A 19,842-nucleotide genomic window follows, 5' to 3' on the forward strand; every position below is an offset into this window, starting at 1 on the left:
TATAAAAGACAATTGTATAATATAATAAGTATATATTTTTAATAACAAATAACCGTTAAATTTCTTTGTTTTAAAATCTTTTTCTCCTTTTTAATGTTCTTTTTATTCAATTTAAAAACACATTTTTTTACCACCATAATAAATACTCATCATAATCCAACTTATGACTTCTTAGTCATTTAGAAAAAATACAGGCTGTATTTTTTATAATTGTTTTTAAAAAATCGGTACACTAAAATTAAAAACAATGTCATAAAAACTTCTCTAATTAAGTGGCTAGGGAAAATATAGTTTAAATTAAATGCACATGGGTTCTTTCGTGTAAATACAATTTTAATTATACACTTGATACAGGTTACGTTAGATAAGTGTGGCTGTCCTGAGGTGGGACACACTTAGACCATAGGGTCCGCTGTGATACCAAAAAGAGTTGGCCTATTCCCGGCCACTACTCCATGAACCATTTGGTGCTGTTGAAGAACAGCAGGAGAGCTTTGACTTCGACGGACTTAACGTCGGAAAGGTCGTCAAAGAGAGGCTGGCTCAAGTAAGTCCATCTCCTCATGACATGAGCTGGGCAGTGACAGAGAAGATGGGACATTGTCTCCTCCTCCTCACCACTGTGACAGCTCCTGCAGTAGTCGTGATACACTAATAGCCGCAACAACTTTGCGAACAGAGGCCCTTGGAAGTGATATAAGATCTTCGGAACGCCTGCAATTGTACTCAGAACATATCTGTCTTGTAGTACCACAAGTACGTTCCTCCTTCCATCTAAGATTAGCCCTTTTTAAGATATCCTCTTTGAGGAGCAACTTGCAGTTCGCAAATGGAACTCCCGGATATTTATTGATGCTCGTGTCCGGCAGTATTGTGCCATTTCTGGCAAGCTCGTTGGCTTCGCAATTATCTGGAATGTCCCTGTGTCCCGGTACCCACACCAGGTTTACATTCATTTGTTCCACCAGCTTAGTTAAGGATGTATGGCAGCCCTTTGCTACCCTTGACGTTAGTTGATACAGGTTTTAGAAAAAAAACTGGGTATCAATCTATTGCACTTTATGAAAAACTAAAACCTCAATAAAATTAACGGTAATTATTCCCTTTGAATAATAAATCAAAAAACCAATCTTTTAGGCTTTCATTTTTTATTTGTCTTTACAAATGGATATAAAAAGAATAGAGCTTTCTTTGAAAGTTAATATATAATTAACAGTAGTCTTATTTAGATGTAGGATATTTAAAAAAGGAAAGAATTTCAAAATTTAAATTTAAAAGGATAGAAACAATATGCTATTTGGGTCGAAATATAAATATATAAAAGATTACGGAAAGATAATTAATTTTTTTTTCGTATCTTCTGTTGAATGTTAAACATTTAAAGTAACCATAATAATTATGCTTTGGGTATTTTGCATAAATACATAATTTATTTAAATACGGATCTACTTTTATACCAAGATTTATTTTTTAACTCTATATTTATATACATACATTATATATTTTAGAGACGTTGTTATGAAGCCTGGACAAAAAAACTTGGAAGAGTCTGACCTGATTGCATACGTATAACACGTTTAAAAATGTATTTATCTGGTGGAAGCGCAGATAAATGTATTCAATATAATATCTCGTTGTAATAATATATACAAATTAAAAAAAAAAATACTTTTTGAAGAGCAAGCTTTTATTCTACTAAAAAGTAGAAAATAATTTTACACATGACTATTTTTAAAAGCTTGAAGGGCTCCAAAACATCCTTGATATTGAAAATTAAACGACTCAAGGCTTTGCAAATGATTTTTCCATACGATAATCTTCCTGTAAGAATAACAAAAAAGAAATGTATATCCAACCATTTCCTATTCTTGTGGTGAGTCTAATGTAATTTTGATAAACTGGCTGACGTAAATCTAGCTGATTAAAATCTAGAAAAAATCTGGTCAAAAATAAAAGTTACTGCAAACTAAAGGATAAAAATTAAGCATTAGAAAGAAACGGTAGAAATTGCAATCAGTAATAAAACACAAAAAATAAGACGTAGGGTGAGTCTGGTGCGACCCTTGATATCCACACGAATAACCCAGTATAATAAAGATTTATAAAAGAAAAAAACTCGACCGACTCGAAACGACTAGACCGAATGTTACGAAATTTCTTTTTCGAATCACATTGCCGTTAATATACTTCGATCGACACCTCAACGAAGTCGATGTCATTTTTGGTACTCGTAATATCAATCAAGAAAAAAACGATCATTAACGTATATGTTAAAAATCTCTTAGAAGAACTACAAAATATAGCTTTTATTTCATCTTTTTATTTGCTGAATTTAGGTTTCAAAACTATATGGCCAGGCAAGTTATGAGCCATGATGGTTCCAAAATTGTTTTTTCATATTATTTTATAAAAATTTATTTATATACACGAACTCTTTATTTGCTACTGTTTAAAATTATTTAAAAATTTTATCACTGAAACGATAATAATATCTTTTTAAAAAAGTGTAGGTAGGTCGTATTTCAATCAAAAATTAATAAAAGGCTTGTATTATTAAAAATATCTGACCTATAATTCCGTATTTGCAAAATAACACTTAATAATAAATTCATATTTTCTGATCATAATAATTTATACGATCATCAATATAACAACATATGATAAAGTTTTATTTTGAAAAAAATAAAAGGCCTTAAGAAAAAATACAATACATATCGTATATATAGCTATATTACAATGAGAAAAACAAAGATAGATTTTACTTTGTTTGACCATAAAATAAAAAAGATCACATATATTAAAATACTGTTATATTCCAACTTTCTGATAGAAAATTGTTGTATTCGTCCCAAAAATTAAAAATATTAGAAAAAAATTTTCGACTGAGTAGATACGGTACAAAATAATATACAAATGGATCGGAATTCCCATCAAGACCCCACTCTCATCATCGGTTAGAATTCTACTACGTTTATTTTCACGTTTACTTAACGTTTTGTAATAGACTATTAAATTTGTTTTTTCTGAAATGTTGCCCAAAGTCGCAAAGGAAGTGTAATATTTTGGAGCAACTTCAAAGATACATTGTTTGGACACAACGAAATGAACACGTATATTTCGAAAATTAACTAAACTAAACTATTAAACAAAACCCTGTGTAAATGAAATTTTTTGTCCTTTTTGGAAGCACTTTCATTTTCGTATTGACTTAAATGGGCTCGATAGAAACTAAAATGGCTTTCTATGAAATATTTCTTACTCACCCTAAAATGTTCTTTATATCATTCTGATCAAAAGCTCTCAGGGTCACAAAAACTTTTAAGGAGTAGTTTTGGAGGTACGGGTGAACAAAGCTACGAATATGTTATAGTTTTAGCATATGGCAAGGAAAATGACTTTCTGTGAAACTTTTTCAAAATACTACCAGAATGTTCTTCATATCGTTCTGATCAAAAACTCTCACAGCCAAAAAACTTGTCAACAAGTAGTTTTCGAGCTACGGACGATCAAAGCTACACGTATATTTATAGTATCTGTATGACTAGGAAAATGGCTTTCTGTGGAACCGCCACCAAAATGTTAATTGAATCGTTCTGAACAAAAGCTCTCACGGTCACAAAAATTTTTAACGAATAATTTTCGAGCTACGTGCGACAAAGCTGTGAATATATCAAACTTTTCAAACCGCCCCTAAAGTGTTCTTTTAATCGTACTGATCAAAAACTCTGTTGGGAACCAAATTTTTTAACGAGTAGTTTTCGAGCTACTAATTTATTATAGTTTTAGTATATTACTAGGAAAATGGCTTTCTGTGGAACTTTTTCAAACCCAGGCCCAAAATGTGCCTGGGATCGTTCTGATCAAAAGCTCTTAACGGGTAGTTTTCGAGTTACGGACTATAAAACTATAATTTATGTGTAGCTTTGATCGCCCGTAGCTCGAAAACTACTCGTTAAAAAGTTATGTGGCCGTGAGAGTTTTTGATCGGAAAATCCTTTTTCAAAATTAAGAACTTACAATATTATTAATATTAAGATAATTTAAGTAACCAAATGTCTTATTTGCTTGGATTATTTACGATTATAACCTTATAAAACACAAGATAAGTAAAATTGAAAATATGAACAATAATATATGCAGAAATGTGTTGTTTTTTATTCTGAAAGTTATTGGTGTAACCACTAAAAGTGATATCCACGATTTACCTTTATTTTTTAAGCTCATTCACAAACACCATGTTATCTACATATGTTTTACATGTGCAAGTTTTTTTTAAATAATATTTTTAATAATAAGAAAGAGTCTTCATCATGCTGATGTGTTTTTTTTTTAATTTCTTTTACAGTTAGATGACAGTGCACTACAATTATACAAAGATGGTGATTATGGTGCATACCTTGATTTGGAGGCATCTATCAGTGAACAACAGGAGGAATTTGATGGGTTTCAGGATAAGTAAGTATCAATTTTTTTTAATTTATAACCCATTTAAGGGTCTCTTCAGTATTTAGTTATTTTTTTTTTTAAATTGATTTGCAATTGATATTAATAAATGTGTTTAAAATACATTCCAAAAATTATAAAACAAAATTTATATTATGTTTGAAGCTATAAATAATATGAGTTTACAAATATAAAACAAAAACTACCAACTTTTAGCGTGTTATTTAACACGCATAATAACAATCATTTCTAAAAGAAACTAAATGCTAAAAAAAGGAACTTTTGGGAGCAGGAAAAAGGTTATGAGGAATTATTTGGCTTATTATATACGGTCAAGGAATAATTAACTTATGATAAATGAATATATTGATAATATACATAAAAAACTTTCCTCGAAAAGTGATTGTACAAAACGATTCTGAAAAAATTACTTGTCTAAATCTCTATGCAACTTATTGAAAGTAGCTAAAACCAGTTCCCAAATGTGGAAAAAAATTATTTAATTTTTGTTATATTAAATAATATTTTATTATTGACCAAAAAAATTTTTCAAAAACATATGCAATTATTTTTTATTTTTTTAAATATAAATATAATCGAGAAAAATACTTCAAACGAAAAATGTTAGTTTCAAAGGCACACATCTTATACAGGTATCGTATTCGATCTAAGTTTTCGGGTTTAATTAAAATCTCACTCTGATTTGTAACTGACAAATATTACATGAACGCTTTAAATTAGAAAATTTTTCTTTATAATAACGCAAACATTTTTTGTTTGAAACATTATTTTGTAGTTTAGACAGTAATTGATAGCAAAAATTTAATTTTCTGCGTTTTTCCATTCAGTTTGATCAAAAATGGTCTTTATAGAAAAACAAACCACTTTTATTTTATTTATTGGAAAATATTTTATCGAAGATTGCCTAGATTTCATAGAAACAATGATACGAAATAACAATTTTGATACGAAAAAAACCATTTTGGGTAAAACTTCAGTTTAAAACTTGCCTAAACTGTTTGGTTTGCGGAAAAATGTTTCGAACAAAAAATGTTACTTTTTTAATCAATAACAACTTTCTAATTTAAAAAGTTCATGTATCAATTACCAGTTACGGAGAAGAGTGAACTTTTCATTGAGCTTGAAAACCTAGATTAAGTTTGTCTGCGTAGGATGTGCGCTTAAAAACCCAACATTTTTTGCTTGAAGCATTTTTATCGATTAAAGTTTCATGCATATGTCAACTTAAAAAAGACAGCCTGTATACTGATCGGAATTCTTATGTTCACGTTTTATTTGAAAATAATCGCTAAACCAAACATCAGAAATTTTTTTTTAACTTCCCAGTGTAGGAAGATACTGTAATGAGTCCGAATGTCGAAATCGAAATTTTCAACATATCTTTACGTTTCATGATCAGGACAAGGCAATTTGGAGAAGTGGTCATTTTTTTCCTGCTCGATATCGCGCGAACAAAAAATGGTATCGACTTCGTTGAGGTATCATTCGAAGTGTATTAATGGTAATATTTGGAGTTGAATACATTTTACCTTCTTTTTATCCCTTAAATATATTTTTGCCGTAATTCCATGCGTATCATTTTTAAATTCCCTTGTTTATCAACCTATAAGATTAAAGATTCAAACTTTGCGGTTATTATTATTACTATCATTTAGAAATAATTAAACAACAATGTCTTTCTATATAATTTTTTTTTTGTTAATGTTTGTTGTTTGTTATATGCATGCATGCATGACTTCACAGTTTTGGTTCATCAAATAATATTTATTCTTCATCAAATTTCAAACATCACATACATAATAATCACAACAAAAGTCGTTAAATTAATAATATAAAGTGAATTATTATTATTATAAACGAATGACATGCTTGTGTTATTATTGATAGGGGAGTTCTGGATAAAACCGTGCACGTATTCGCACCGTGCGTGAATTTTATTGGAGGCGTTTCCATGGTAACGATAGAATTGTATGGATGCAAATATAATTGTATGGATTGCATTTATGACTTACATTGAAAATTAATATTATCGTCTCACAAATTTAAATAAATAATAATGATAATTTACATTTAAAAAATAATATTTAAGTCCTACTTCATATAAAAAAATCAAGCCTTTTATGGAATATTGCCCCGGAGCTCGTACATTCTTAATATATTGAAACAAACTGCAAACTCATCCTTTTTCTGATGATCGAGTACTTTTCGATCAACGAACATTTAGTTTTATTCCCACCCTGTATAATACAATTACATACAATCTTGACCCATGACTCCCCTACATATATATTTTACGTACCTTGGTTTTCTTGCTGGTTGTTCGTTGCATGGATGCCTTTTGTTCCTTTTCAACTTCTCTTGTGGATGAATGAAAAATTGTTAATTTAACAAATGATGACTGTTTTTTTTAACACATTTCAATGATTTTGTTCATATCATTTTAACATCATCATAAATTATAATTCGTTAAGTGGAGTGTAGTGTGTTGGAGGAAGGTAACATATTTAAGTAAATGGTTCTGTAATTATGTAGTTAATTGTACATTTACTTTTTCTCGATTCATTTGTCTGAAGCATTAATTTTGCTGATTTGACATTTACTTTCATAAAAACAATGCAAACATATAATCAACTTTTTGTTTCTTTGTTTATAAAATGTTATTAAACTTGACTCGTCATATACTTAAAATGGGTCTTAAAGCCTATTAAAACAGTCTCCCACGTATGCTTCAAAATAAGGTGGTTCTATTAGAATGCCATACGACCATGAAGTTGCAATTTTTTAATCATTCTTTTTTAATAAATTTGAATTGATTTATGCAATATTGATAATGACATATTTTCTCGCATCTGCCTCCGTGAGTATAATGCTTATGTGCGTTTTCTATTCTGCAGACCCTAAATTTGGTGCCCGATCCAAATAACTTTGGAAAATGAACTTGTTAATTCTTAAAATTAACTTATGTTATTTGAACCTTATATAATTAGAACTTTAGAAAGATTGAACACACCAGTCTGTAAGTTTTAATACTCGCGTTCATTCTGTGATTATATAAATGCCGTGATCGGTGAGTTGGCAATACCTCTAATGGGTTTGAACTTGCTCAGATCTGTGAGTTTTTGGCCCTTACGTTAAAACTATGATCCGAGTTAGCAAGGACGAGTTAGAGGGGGGTTATCGCGACGAGTTAACACGAGCCTGTGGGTTTTGTGGCCCTGTCTAACTTGTTATCCTCCAATTTTTAAAGTTCTATAATTGCTCTATTGTCGTCCTATTAGCTCGGTTGGTTAAGGCGTAACCAATTCCGTCCATGGTATGCTTTGGGTAGCGGGTTCGATTCCCGGCGTCGCAACAAAATTAATTTAATTAATATTTGTGATGGGCTGGTGTAGTGCATGGTATATGCATGAAGGAGGTGCACTAAGCCTCTAAAATTGAGGACCTGATAAATGAAATTATCAGCGGAAAGGTGGTAAAACACATATATGGTATAACAATGGGCTCTATAGCCTAAGTGTGTCCCTCGTGGACAGCCAATATAACCTAACCTAACCATAATTGCTCAAGGTTCAACAAATTGTAAAAGTTCTAATTATACAAGGTTCAAATAACATAAAGTTCATTGGAATTCTTAATTTTACTTTATGAGGCCATTTGTATTTGAAAAGCCTGATATCCGCTTTCGACTGGGAGAAACTTTCTAAAACGCAATAGATTTTCATGTTCTTGACAATATGAAGTCCTGATTTTCAACCCTTTTCAGCATTCAGTAAAAAAGATTTCTAACCAAATAACAATCATTTTTTGGTGTTGAACATGTTTTTAGTAATTACACAAATCACAATTCTACTCCAATGAAGTGAAGAAATTTGGGGTAAAATTTTTGAACTAACCGTATTTCTAACTACAAATGCTAGATTGTTTATGAAAGTTGATTGTTTACTCGAAATTCTAAGTTTAATCATCAATAGAAGTTTTAATAAAAAAGTTGATATTTTTAAATTAAAAAATATTCTTTATAGCGTAGGTACTTAAAGATTATTATCCTAGATATCACTCCATTTGAGGAAAAAACATAAAAAAACGAGATAATATCCGAAAAATATAATGGTAGAAGGCAAGAAATTTTTTCTTTATCTTTTAGCCGATGTAATTACATGTAATAATAATAAAAGATCACTCGAAGCGAAAACTTTATATACCGCCACAAAAGTGTAATAAAACTGTGTGTTGATAAACAGTGATGATAAAACGCTAAAAATGAATTGCCAAATTTTGTATTATGTTCAGTGTCGGATTTAGACAATGAAATACTACGGAATCCTTAAAAGTATAAATGCATGACAATAATCAGAATTTTTTTATGTTACACGCCATTGGATTCCTTTTTTCTTACATCGATGTTAGTTACCAAGACAAACCGAATCATTTTATAAATAATTGTAGTGTCATTTTAATATATTTAAATATTTTAAAAGAAGAAGAAAAACGAATTAAGAATCAAAAGAATTTATTTATAAATACAAAAGACCCCTATAATTTCATTTTAACGTCCATTTGTCTATCATGTTAGACAAATAGACGCTAAGTCAAATCACGTGGTTACACTTCAAGAATTCTTTTGATTTTGAATAACAACAAAGGCCTTCTTTGTTTTAATCGGGGTTGTGTGTGTCTGACCCAACCGAATTCGATGTTATCATAAAGGCACAAAAATACGTAATTATCAAAATTTATAAATAAAACAAGTGAAAACAAACAATTGGCTGAGTTAATTGTTGAAATACTATGCATAGACAGTGTTGATTACTCTATCACATTACACATACATACATGTCACACACATATAACTGATATCCCCACATAAAACATACTATACATTTTACGCCTAATTTGCGGCCTAACGGGTAAACAGTGATGTTTACGAAAAAATGTTTCAAACAAAGTTGTTTATTTTTATATTAAGGAACAATTATTATTTATTTATTTAAGGAACAATTTTTACATTTAATCTTTTGTTATATCTCTAACGGTTTACAAGAGGGGTCCTACGGACCCAAGACCCAATTGACCATTGTTGCTGATTTACGAACTCGACCTCACTTTTTACGTCCTGAGTACGCTGTAAAAATTTCAGCTTCATATCTTTTTTCGTTTTTGAGTTATCGTGTTGGCAGACAGACGGACAGACAATATGTTTAAGCGTTACAAACTTGAGATTAAACTTAGTATACCTTTCATATAACATATATGCAAGGTATAAAAATTAATTCTAGTTAAGTCTTTAACGCGAAACATGGATCGAGTCGCTCACATCAAATCTTAGAATCCCTCCAAAAATCGTTTTTAAATTTAAATATGTTATTTACATTTTTCATTAGATATTTAGTGATAAATTTTATTTGAATAATTAAAAATTAAATAATAAATGTATGAATAAAATAAATAGTTTTTGATAGTTAAATTAGATGTTTTTTGAATGCTATAATAATGTGTTAAAATAACATTTAGAAAATTTGATACGCTCATAAAAATAATCTTGACAAAAACAATCAAGTGTGTCTTAGAAAAACAGGGTTTCGTTATTTCCTGTTATGATGGAATGAGAGTAAAAAGATTTATTTTTGAAGAAATTAGAAAATCAATATCAAACTTAAAATGAATAAATTTAAATTACTAAATTTTATTTGTGGCTTTGTTTAGGAAATTGCAGATGGTGATTTTATAGCTTAATAAAATATCTAGCAATATTATATAGTTTCAGAATTATAGATAGTTATTTATAATAAATTATAATTAAAAAAAAAAAATAAAAATCACGCTTTATTGCCCTAAAAAGTGTAAAAGTAAAAGTGTGGAGTGCTCTATACTTCCTTCTTTAAATTAGCTGATTTGACAGATATTGAACCCCCCGATTTTTGGAAACATTGCTATAAAATGTTCTCAATCGAGTCGATTTGACCGTTTAGGGGCTACGATGCCACTGAGAAACACACAGACGCACAGATAAACACTTTAAACTTATAACACTACTTATTAAATCAATATCAAAGTGATGGTCAAGGACATCAGATGAGATGAAAAGGATACTTAGAGCACTATCAATTTTTGGGACAAATTTTTGAAAATATTTTAATTGAAATTGAAATATTTGAGTTGACTTTGTTTTTTTGAATTATTGTTTTAAATTACCTAATTATTTTACCATTTCACTTTTCGAAATGAATTGAACCAGGTTTATTTGACCATTCATTTCCATAGTAACTATTTATATGTCATCCCTTTTCCAAACTGAATCGATTTTGAAGATCATCGCCAATTTTTTAGTTTTTTTCGGGTACGGAAACTTAAGCTCGAACTCTCTCCGTTAAATTACCTTTCAAATGAAACCAAAAAAAATTAAAATCGGTTCATCCGTTCAAGCGCTACGATGCCACCAACAGACAAACACACAGCCACACACATAGCTGGCAAACTTATAACACCCTTTTTTTAGTTCGGGGGTTAATGAAAATTTTCTTCATTTGATTTTTGATTGATTTAATTTTTCCTAACTAATGGATTATTAAAATTAATTATCTTTAATCTTATCAATGATATATGTAAAAAAATATCCATGAAATAATTTAGCTTTTTATAAAAATTTTAAAATACTGTTTAATGGGGTGTGCTGATAATATTTTTTTTATTTAAATTACTATTTATTATAAAATTTATTGTTCGCCTAACGAACGAAATGGTCGACTAAACACATACGCAACGTGCAAAACAATTTTCAACATTAATCATTCATATACATCATTGACATTAATGCAGGGTTGTTAAATAAGATGTTACCATGTATATGGGACACATTTTGTCCAAAACGTGTTTCTTAAAACTAAACATATTTAAAAAGGGTTGCATCTTTTTGGACAATGTGTTTCTACCATTTAGGTAAGTGATAAGATCTTTTTGAATAGAGCGTATCCAATTTACGTAATAACATCTTATTGAAAAAAACCTGTATATGCCACTGCGCTTCTGGACCTTCTGTAGTAGTTTATTCGCTCGAAATAATTTTCTATGACTTTTCGCAAGCTTTGGGAGATTATATCGACTAACTTGGTGGATATTAGCTTTTAGGTGCTCCAACGTTGCAGGTTTGTTGATATAGGCGCGATTCTTAAGAAAACCTCCACGAAAAGAAATTCAATGGCGTATTCTTAACGTAACACACACTACGATGATCCCACCTTATCCTATCTGCAATGGTTATAGTTTCCTCGAACTTTTGCATAATCAGGCAAATGGGTCGCTCACTAAAGACAATTAAATTGACCATAATCTTCCCGTAAAAGTTTAGACACAGCTCTTACAGAATTGTTATCTTAGAATTGTCTGTAGAAAAGTGTACGATTTGAGCGTTGAGCTTTGTTGAGTAAATGGAACGTTTCAAACCAATATTTGACGTTTGAAGCATACCGAAATTATTAATTTCATTCTAATTAGCAGAGCTGCACACATAGAAAACTGAAATTGGATCACCTTTTTCAATTACATATGATAAGTGAAATTAAAAAATACAGCAAATAATTTTTGATGTAATATCAATGATTTGAAATAAAATAATTTCTAGATACAAAATCCTAAACAATCTAGTTCCTCTTTATACATGAATCCATTCATATCTACATCTTGTAAACGAATTTATATAAAAATTAAATATTAAAAGAATCATAAAAATTGAATTAAAAAAATAAACAAAACGCCATAAAATTTTTATAATAAGCCATATGCCGGAAATTCATCGATAAACGTATTTTATGTGAATATTATATAATTTAAGATGCATAATTAAACATGAGCGTATAAACAGTCGCCGCGCCGATGGAAATATAACTGGAGACAAATTATTCCAGGTAAAATATAATCTTTAAACGACTGAACAGATTTAAAACATTATTATGAACTTTTCCATTTAAATTAGCCTTCAAATCATTTTGAAAAAGGATTCATTGGCAAAAAACCACTTTGAAATTGGTCTATTCCCATCGACTGGAAATTACGCTATTCCAGACAGACTATCTAAAAAACTGTTAACTTTAAACTACTGAAGAGATTTGTAACAACATCTCTATTTTCGATCATGTCAGACTTGGATTTTAACCGAGATTTAAATACCAAATTTTAAATAATTGAATCTTTAAAATGTGTGCCTTTTAAAAGTATTGGAATAAGGTATTTTTCCCCCAATTCCACGATATACGCTCCACAATAATTTTGTTTATATACATAAAATTTTGTGTTGAATATATTTAAACTATTGTAAAAATTTTGGTTCCTATTTTATTTATTTAGTAGCTATAAAATAATTATTTTAGTTTTAATGCATTTTTAACTTTTTATTAAAAAAATACAAAATCTATTTAATTTCTTAATAATTTTCAAATTCATGAGAAATTTCGAAAGTAGGTGTTAGTTTAATTGTTATTTTATATCTTAATTTAAATTCCAAACGATTTTATTGGACTTGAAGCCGATTAGATTAAAATGTATGACCATTAGATAAAAAGTATATTATTTATAGCGTTTAATGCCAGTTTTCCACTAGGCGGACAGTTGAGTTTTTGTTGAAAAACAGGACAGGACAGTTGAGTTTCTGTTATGTTTTTGTTTGTCCGTTTTGTGGAAAACCGACATAAGGATACTAAAAATACTTTATAAATTCCGTATATTGAGGGAAATTTCGGTTGAAGAAATGTCGAGTCGATATCGATAAAATTGGGGTTGACATACCGATAAAACTAGGACTAATAATTATAAATTAAATTTTTTTATTTAATTAAATATTATTACAATAACAAATAATTAATTTACTATTTTTCTTATTAATTTCAGTCGGAAAAATTCTATTATTTTACGAACACAACTATCCGTACGAGTACACAGTATTATAGGTAAGTTTAAAAATTACAAATGATTTGAATTAATCGGTAAATAAATAATATTTAATATTAAGTAATTACATACTATAAAGCTATATTTAAAATAATTCAAATATATTATTTATTTAACAAAAAAATAAATAAATAAATAATGTATAACATGAATTTCAAACAAGTTTTTTATAAACTAGACAATTTTAATAACTTAATTGTATGGTACTGGTACATATGATAATTCTCATATAATATAATTGACGCGCCTTTAACTATTTGCTAAACATTTGCAATTATATTTATAGCTAATTTGAATTATATTTGAAATTATATACAATATGTCTCACATGGAGTGTCTTACTTATAGTACAGTACAAGTTGTTACAAAAATCGGCTTATAAAGGGAAATGAAAGAAATCGGTCACATTTTGTTAAAACCTCATGAAATGCGTTTCTTAGGTGTTAAATATCATTAGCAACGCATGAAATAGGAGCGCATATGTTTCTGTTTGATAATAAAAAATAAATTTTTAATTCAATGAAACGATCAATGTTAAAGTTCACTTACAAAATTAGTAATTAGGCAACGTGTATGACGTAAATGTTAAGTATTTGTAAAATAATCGAAAACTGTTATATATATATAACGTTTACGTAATACAAGTTGCCTATTTATTAATTTTGTAAGTCAACTTTAACATTAACCATTACATTGAATTAACAGTTTATTATTTATTAACAAAACTCATTCCATGCGGTTTTAGCAAAATGCGAGCGGTTTCTTTCATTTTCAGTACTATTATTTATGAAGACATATCTGTATAGTCTTATGGCTTGGGCTCAAGTTATCATTTCACTAGCTTTAACTGTTTGTTTATATCTCAATTACTAAAATATGAAATGTTTTGCAAAAATTTTGAACCATGTGTTCTTAAATTATTTTTAATTAGAGCATGAAACGTAGAAAAGCAGTAAATTTAGTAATTCTCACGATATAAAAGTAATTTTAGGATTTTCGTTATTAATTCTCAATAGAAAATAAATTAACCATGCTTATATTCATTAATTTACTTGAATAATGTTTAAGCATTCCAGAATTCCAATAGATATAATTTAAATTCAGTTTTCTATATTGTTCGTTTCATGCTCAAATTAAGAAAAACATTAAGTAACACACGGTACATGGTTTTTTTGGTTTTTTTTTGTAAAAAAAATTTATATACGAGTGTTTGAGGCTTGAATAAACAATTTTTTGCTATCGTCTCCTCGAGTAATAAATATTGCGACAAAAAATTATTTAAATTTTACTTACACTCAATGTAAGACACACTGTACATATAATGATGATTATTGCAAATTATAAGGTGTACTTTTTTATTAGTGAGTCCATTTGAAATTTGATACACCTAAAATTTTTTACATAATTTAAAAGATTTTAAAAAAAGGTTTCCGTCAATTTTGATGAGAGTAATTTTGTTTAATAGATACACAAATTTCTTTTGTAAATAAGTATGTTATTACTCAAAAAATCCGTAATACCAAAGCCTCATCATATGGAACAAATTTAAGTAGTTGATTTCGATGAGGTTCTATGCCATTTTTAAGTTACTGAATTGGAATTTCCAATTTCCAACTAAATTTCTTGTAGCACTTCGCGAAAATTTTGCTCTTTTTACTAACTTTTAACTATAAAACCACGCATTTTATCGCGAAAGCACTATACAAAATAGTAGAAACAAGCCTGGATTTACATATTAGGCCACATGGATCATGGCCCAAATTGATCGAAAGATCAAAAATTTTTTGTGTAAATGTGAATTTGATCTTAGACATGACGAAAAATGTTGAAAAAAATTTATGCTTTTGAATTTCACATACATATTCTCAACCAAACGTTTAATTAATTTTAAGCAAATAGCATCGATAAAAAAGAACCATGAACTAAAAAAACTTTGATATAGTCATCAGGAAGCAATTATTACGATCGGCTCTTGAACCATACTGGTTATTTGATGCCCTTCTCCAGGAAAATCGACCTACTTTATTGTATAGTTAAACTAATTAAATTATTTTTTTTTACAGAAAAATTATTAAATTCCGAAAGTCGTGAATTACGCCGTTCCCTATTTTCATTAAAACAAATCTTCCAAGAAGACAAAGATTTAGTGCATGAATTTGTACAAAACGATGGTCTATCATGTTTAATAAAAGTTGGTACAGAAATCGATCAAAATTATCAAAATTATATATTACGTGCCTTAGGTCAATTAATGTTATACGTGGATGGTATGAATGGCGTTATTGAACATAATTTAACCATTCAATGGTTATATTCATTAATTGCATCAAAATGTCGTTTAGTTGTTAAAACCGCATTAAAATTATTAGTTGTGTTTGTTGAATATGTTGAAACAAATTGTATATTATTAATAAAAGCTGTAAATATTGTTGATCATACAAATGGTAATCCACAATGGTATATATTAATGCGTTTATTAAAAGATTACGATCAAATTGACACGGAATTATTAATATATGCAATGACGTTAATTAATAAGTGTTTAAATGGAATACCGGATCAAGATACATATTATGATCAAGTTGATTGTTTAGAAGAACAAGGTATTGAAAATATTATACAGAAATATATGTCCAGGCAATGTACGAATTTAGATTTGTTACGACAATTTCAAATATATGAAGCGGTTTTGGAATATGAAGATGGGGATCATAAAACTACATCACAATCGATTTGTGATGAGGCTATACGAAAAACATTACGTAATCGGAAATCTGTACCAAATATAACAAGTGAACGAAGGAAATCTAGACGACATTCAACTGGTACTTCTGCGTTGACGAAAAATAATTTTTTGAAATCTTCTTCATCAGCAACTGGTATTAATAATAATGGTAAGTCTGATTAGTTATTCTTATAAATTTTTTTTAATTGTTTGTCCTCCTCCTTTCAGTTTTTTAAAAGCTAAGTAAATGATAATATTTTTGATCTAGGTATTGGATTGTTGAATTTGAATAATAATGGAAATTTAGGAAATGGTAATAATGGATTGTTACTACAACATCAAGAACAACAGCAGCGAAGTGATGGAGAAGATGAATCTTCAAGCTCACAATCATCTCAGGGACGTGAAAAGTTTAATGGGGTTTATAATGACAATAAAGATGGTATGTATGAATTCTTTTTATTTCCATTCTACCCAGAATAGAAAAGTAAGACTTGTACTTCCATATTTTTCTTAGAATAGATTCTTAAGTTGAAACTCTCTTAAAAACAAAATTTTTGTAAATATTTAGTTTTAAACTTCAATTAAGGTAATAGAGCAGTATCGAGACGAAAAACAGTTCAGTCAAATCATCAAGCATCTTTAATATAATAAATTCAAATAACACACTATATTTAGATCAATATTTTATTGATCTAAAATTCGTATTAATAATAATTAAAAATTATAAAAACATATTTTTAAAGTCAGTTGATTAAAATTTAACTGTCAAGTTCAATGATCAGCTGTTGTTTAAATTCATAAGCATAACCTCAAAATGTCCCTTTTTGCAAATGACAACGGAATTTTAATTTGTATATTATTTTGATTATGAACAAAATCAAAATAATACAGCTTTGTGTATGTACGCAAAGTACAAAATTTTGAATTTTTCAAAATAAAAAATATTTTTGTAATTTTTTTTCAGTTTTAAGCAAAAAACTGCTCTTGTGATTTTTCTTCTAGACGTTTAGTTTTCGAGATAAGATAAATTATTTTTTTTTCAATCTCTGAGGGAATTCGCTTAGCTAACGCAGCTCCTGCGCTACGAACTTTTTTTAATCTACAAATGCGGGATTAGATCTCTCGTTGTGCTCGATTTTCCATTCAACAACAAATGGCTAATTGTTCATGGAAAGTGCAAAATTTTTTTGCTACGCATAGATGATATCATTAATTTTATACCCAAACTATAAGGAAGATAAATTGCCTAACTCTATACGATACATCACTTCGTTGTCGATGTTCTACGGTTCCTGTAAACACAAATAATTTCTTGAGATTTATTCTATACTATAAAAATTTGATAGATATCTTCCTGTCATTTTAAAATACCTCTGCAGGCACTTTGATTGATCAGTATCTTCCTATAACAAAAGAATTAGTAATATGGTGTAATAATCATTAGTGCCAGTATTTCCTAAAATTACATCAAAAATTTTATATGTTACAATATATTTCATTGTTAATGAATATTATAAGAATAATTAACATTTTTCTTGGATCTTATTCAAAAGATATGATGACTCATTTTGTATACCACCTAAATACTATTTCTCATATACAATTTTACACTAATAACAATACGTTAAGCCTGTGCAATAAACCACTGTAAAGGATTCAGTTACATTCAAAATTAATTAAGAAAACCTTGCTTCAATGGGCTCTACACTGAAATGAGTTTCAACCATACTTTATGAAATAATGAATTCTACTAGTCCTTTGAACCCTCAAAGTTTCCCAATCAACTCAGCCAAATTCGGGTTTTTTATTATATGAGAGGGCAAAAATCGGAATACTGGGTGTACTATGACCCAATGAGTACTACTATAGTTCATTTAACGATTGAGTGCAGAATAGTTTTGGACAATTGAAGTTTCTTAGGTATGGACTGTAGAAATTGTTTCAGAATGGCATCATTTTAGTACGATTTTAATCGATATGTCTGAAAATACTAGTCGAATCATCAAGGACACCCGATTATTGTACTTTTAACCTCCGATGCAAAAAAAGGGTGTTATAAGTTTGAATGCAGTTTATTGTTTGTTTTAAAGGTAATTTGACAGAGATTGTTTTTAGCTTTGTGTCAAGAAAATCTAATGGGTGGGGTCGGTCTAGAAAATCATTTTTTCCAAATCGGAAGCAAACAAATTTTCTCCATTTTTGCATTTTTCTTAAAAGGTACTACTTTGCTCCTTCGAAACAACCAAGCAAATCGTAAAAAAAATGTATTCCGGAATTTGATGAAACTTAGTTAGCATAATTTTAACCCGACGAATACAAAAATCGTTTTTATTTAACGGTTGAGAAAATTTGTGGTATCACCTAAATTCTTGTACAAAAAATCTTTATTTCGAAACAATTCGAGAGATCTCAAAAAAATTCCAATTTTTATGTTTTTGGGTCCTCATTACCAAAATAATCGTAAGACGCCAAACTCTAATTTATTTTGTGAATAAACGACAAATTTCTGAGATATCGGCGATTTGTTTGTAATTTTCTTAAGACTAAACCCTTGCTCCCTTGAAAATATTCACCTTACTTTTTAAAGAACGTATTAGCCCCAATTACACCCTCTGGATTCGCGGTTGTATTATTTCTATATAAATAAAAAATTACAATGATTCTCGACTATCATTAACGGACCATAATAAAATAATGTTCACACAAATATTTAGTATATTTTTCATAATACCTGACGAATTTTGAATTGAAGGTGATTGTAAAATAACACATATAATATTCAGTATGAGGCTGGTTGCCAAGTACAACGAATTCGAACGAATTTAAAATCCCAAATTATACACTAAAAAATAATAAATAATTATTATAATTTTCGAACAAATTATTTAAATTATAAATCGAAACAATGACGATTCCAATTGACGAAATTTATTTTAATTATGGTAAAATTTACTGAGTCCCAGGAATTTTCTGATAATTATTTTCGATAACTTTTTTAAAATTTTATATTCTAGCTAATCAAGCAGGAGTTACACCAGCACTTCGAAGAAGAAGAGAACGAGCTGAAAGGCAAAGAAGTTTTATTCGTGAACAAGAAACTGCTGCTGTTTTTGGATTCAGAGATGGTACTTATAATTTTTTTTAAATAATTTTCGCTACTATTTCTAGCTTTCTCAAATTAAAATTGATGAAAATGTTGAAATCTAGGAATCTTTTTAAGATCCGTTTGTACGGTGCATGATTTTAAGTGTTTTTATAAATATCTTCGAGTAATAAGTGGGAACTGTTTTGATAAAGTGTTTAAGTGATTAGGATTAAGTCGATTAAAGTGAAGATCCATTTACACTACGCAAGTTATTCAGTGATTTAAGTTTATCAGCGGGAAAATTCCCTGTGTACACGAATCGCTTAATCTTTATTTAACATTTCAGTCGTTTTATGTTTATTTTAAAATTTTCAAACAATAAAATAATTACTCAACAACATACACCATATAAATAGCTCCATTATTTATAAATAACTTTGTAAGTAGTTCGTATGCCCAAAATTTGTTTAACCACACATGCAAACGGATTACTTATGCTTTAATCAATCAATAATCATGCTAATGATTAGTTTACTTTAATATGGAAATTTGCTGGGCCAAACTTAATTTTGACCCCGTACACTAGGCAGTCGTCAGCCTGCCTATTTCAGCCAGTAGGACGTAT

At 28.9% G+C, this 19,842-nt stretch overlaps 1 protein-coding gene across 6 annotated transcripts in view; it reads left to right on the forward strand.

Moving 5' to 3' along the window:
* Positions 1-19,842, forward strand: part of LOC123296690 (FH1/FH2 domain-containing protein 3) — a 129,420-nt gene that overhangs the window by 103,137 nt on the left and 6,441 nt on the right. For all 6 annotated transcript variants that reach the window (XM_044878274.1, XM_044878275.1, XM_044878276.1 and 3 more), the window contains 5 exons: positions 4,346-4,455; positions 13,345-13,403; positions 15,468-16,298; positions 16,398-16,571; positions 19,147-19,257. In XM_044878274.1, the coding sequence (XP_044734209.1) occupies positions 4,346-4,455; positions 13,345-13,403; positions 15,468-16,298; positions 16,398-16,571; positions 19,147-19,257 (1,285 nt within the window). The remainder of the gene's footprint in view (positions 1-4,345; positions 4,456-13,344; positions 13,404-15,467; positions 16,299-16,397; positions 16,572-19,146; positions 19,258-19,842) is intronic.

Source organism: Chrysoperla carnea, chromosome 3 (assembly GCF_905475395.1).
Source record: "Chrysoperla carnea chromosome 3, inChrCarn1.1, whole genome shotgun sequence".
Lineage (NCBI taxonomy): Eukaryota > Metazoa > Arthropoda > Insecta > Neuroptera > Chrysopidae > Chrysoperla > Chrysoperla carnea.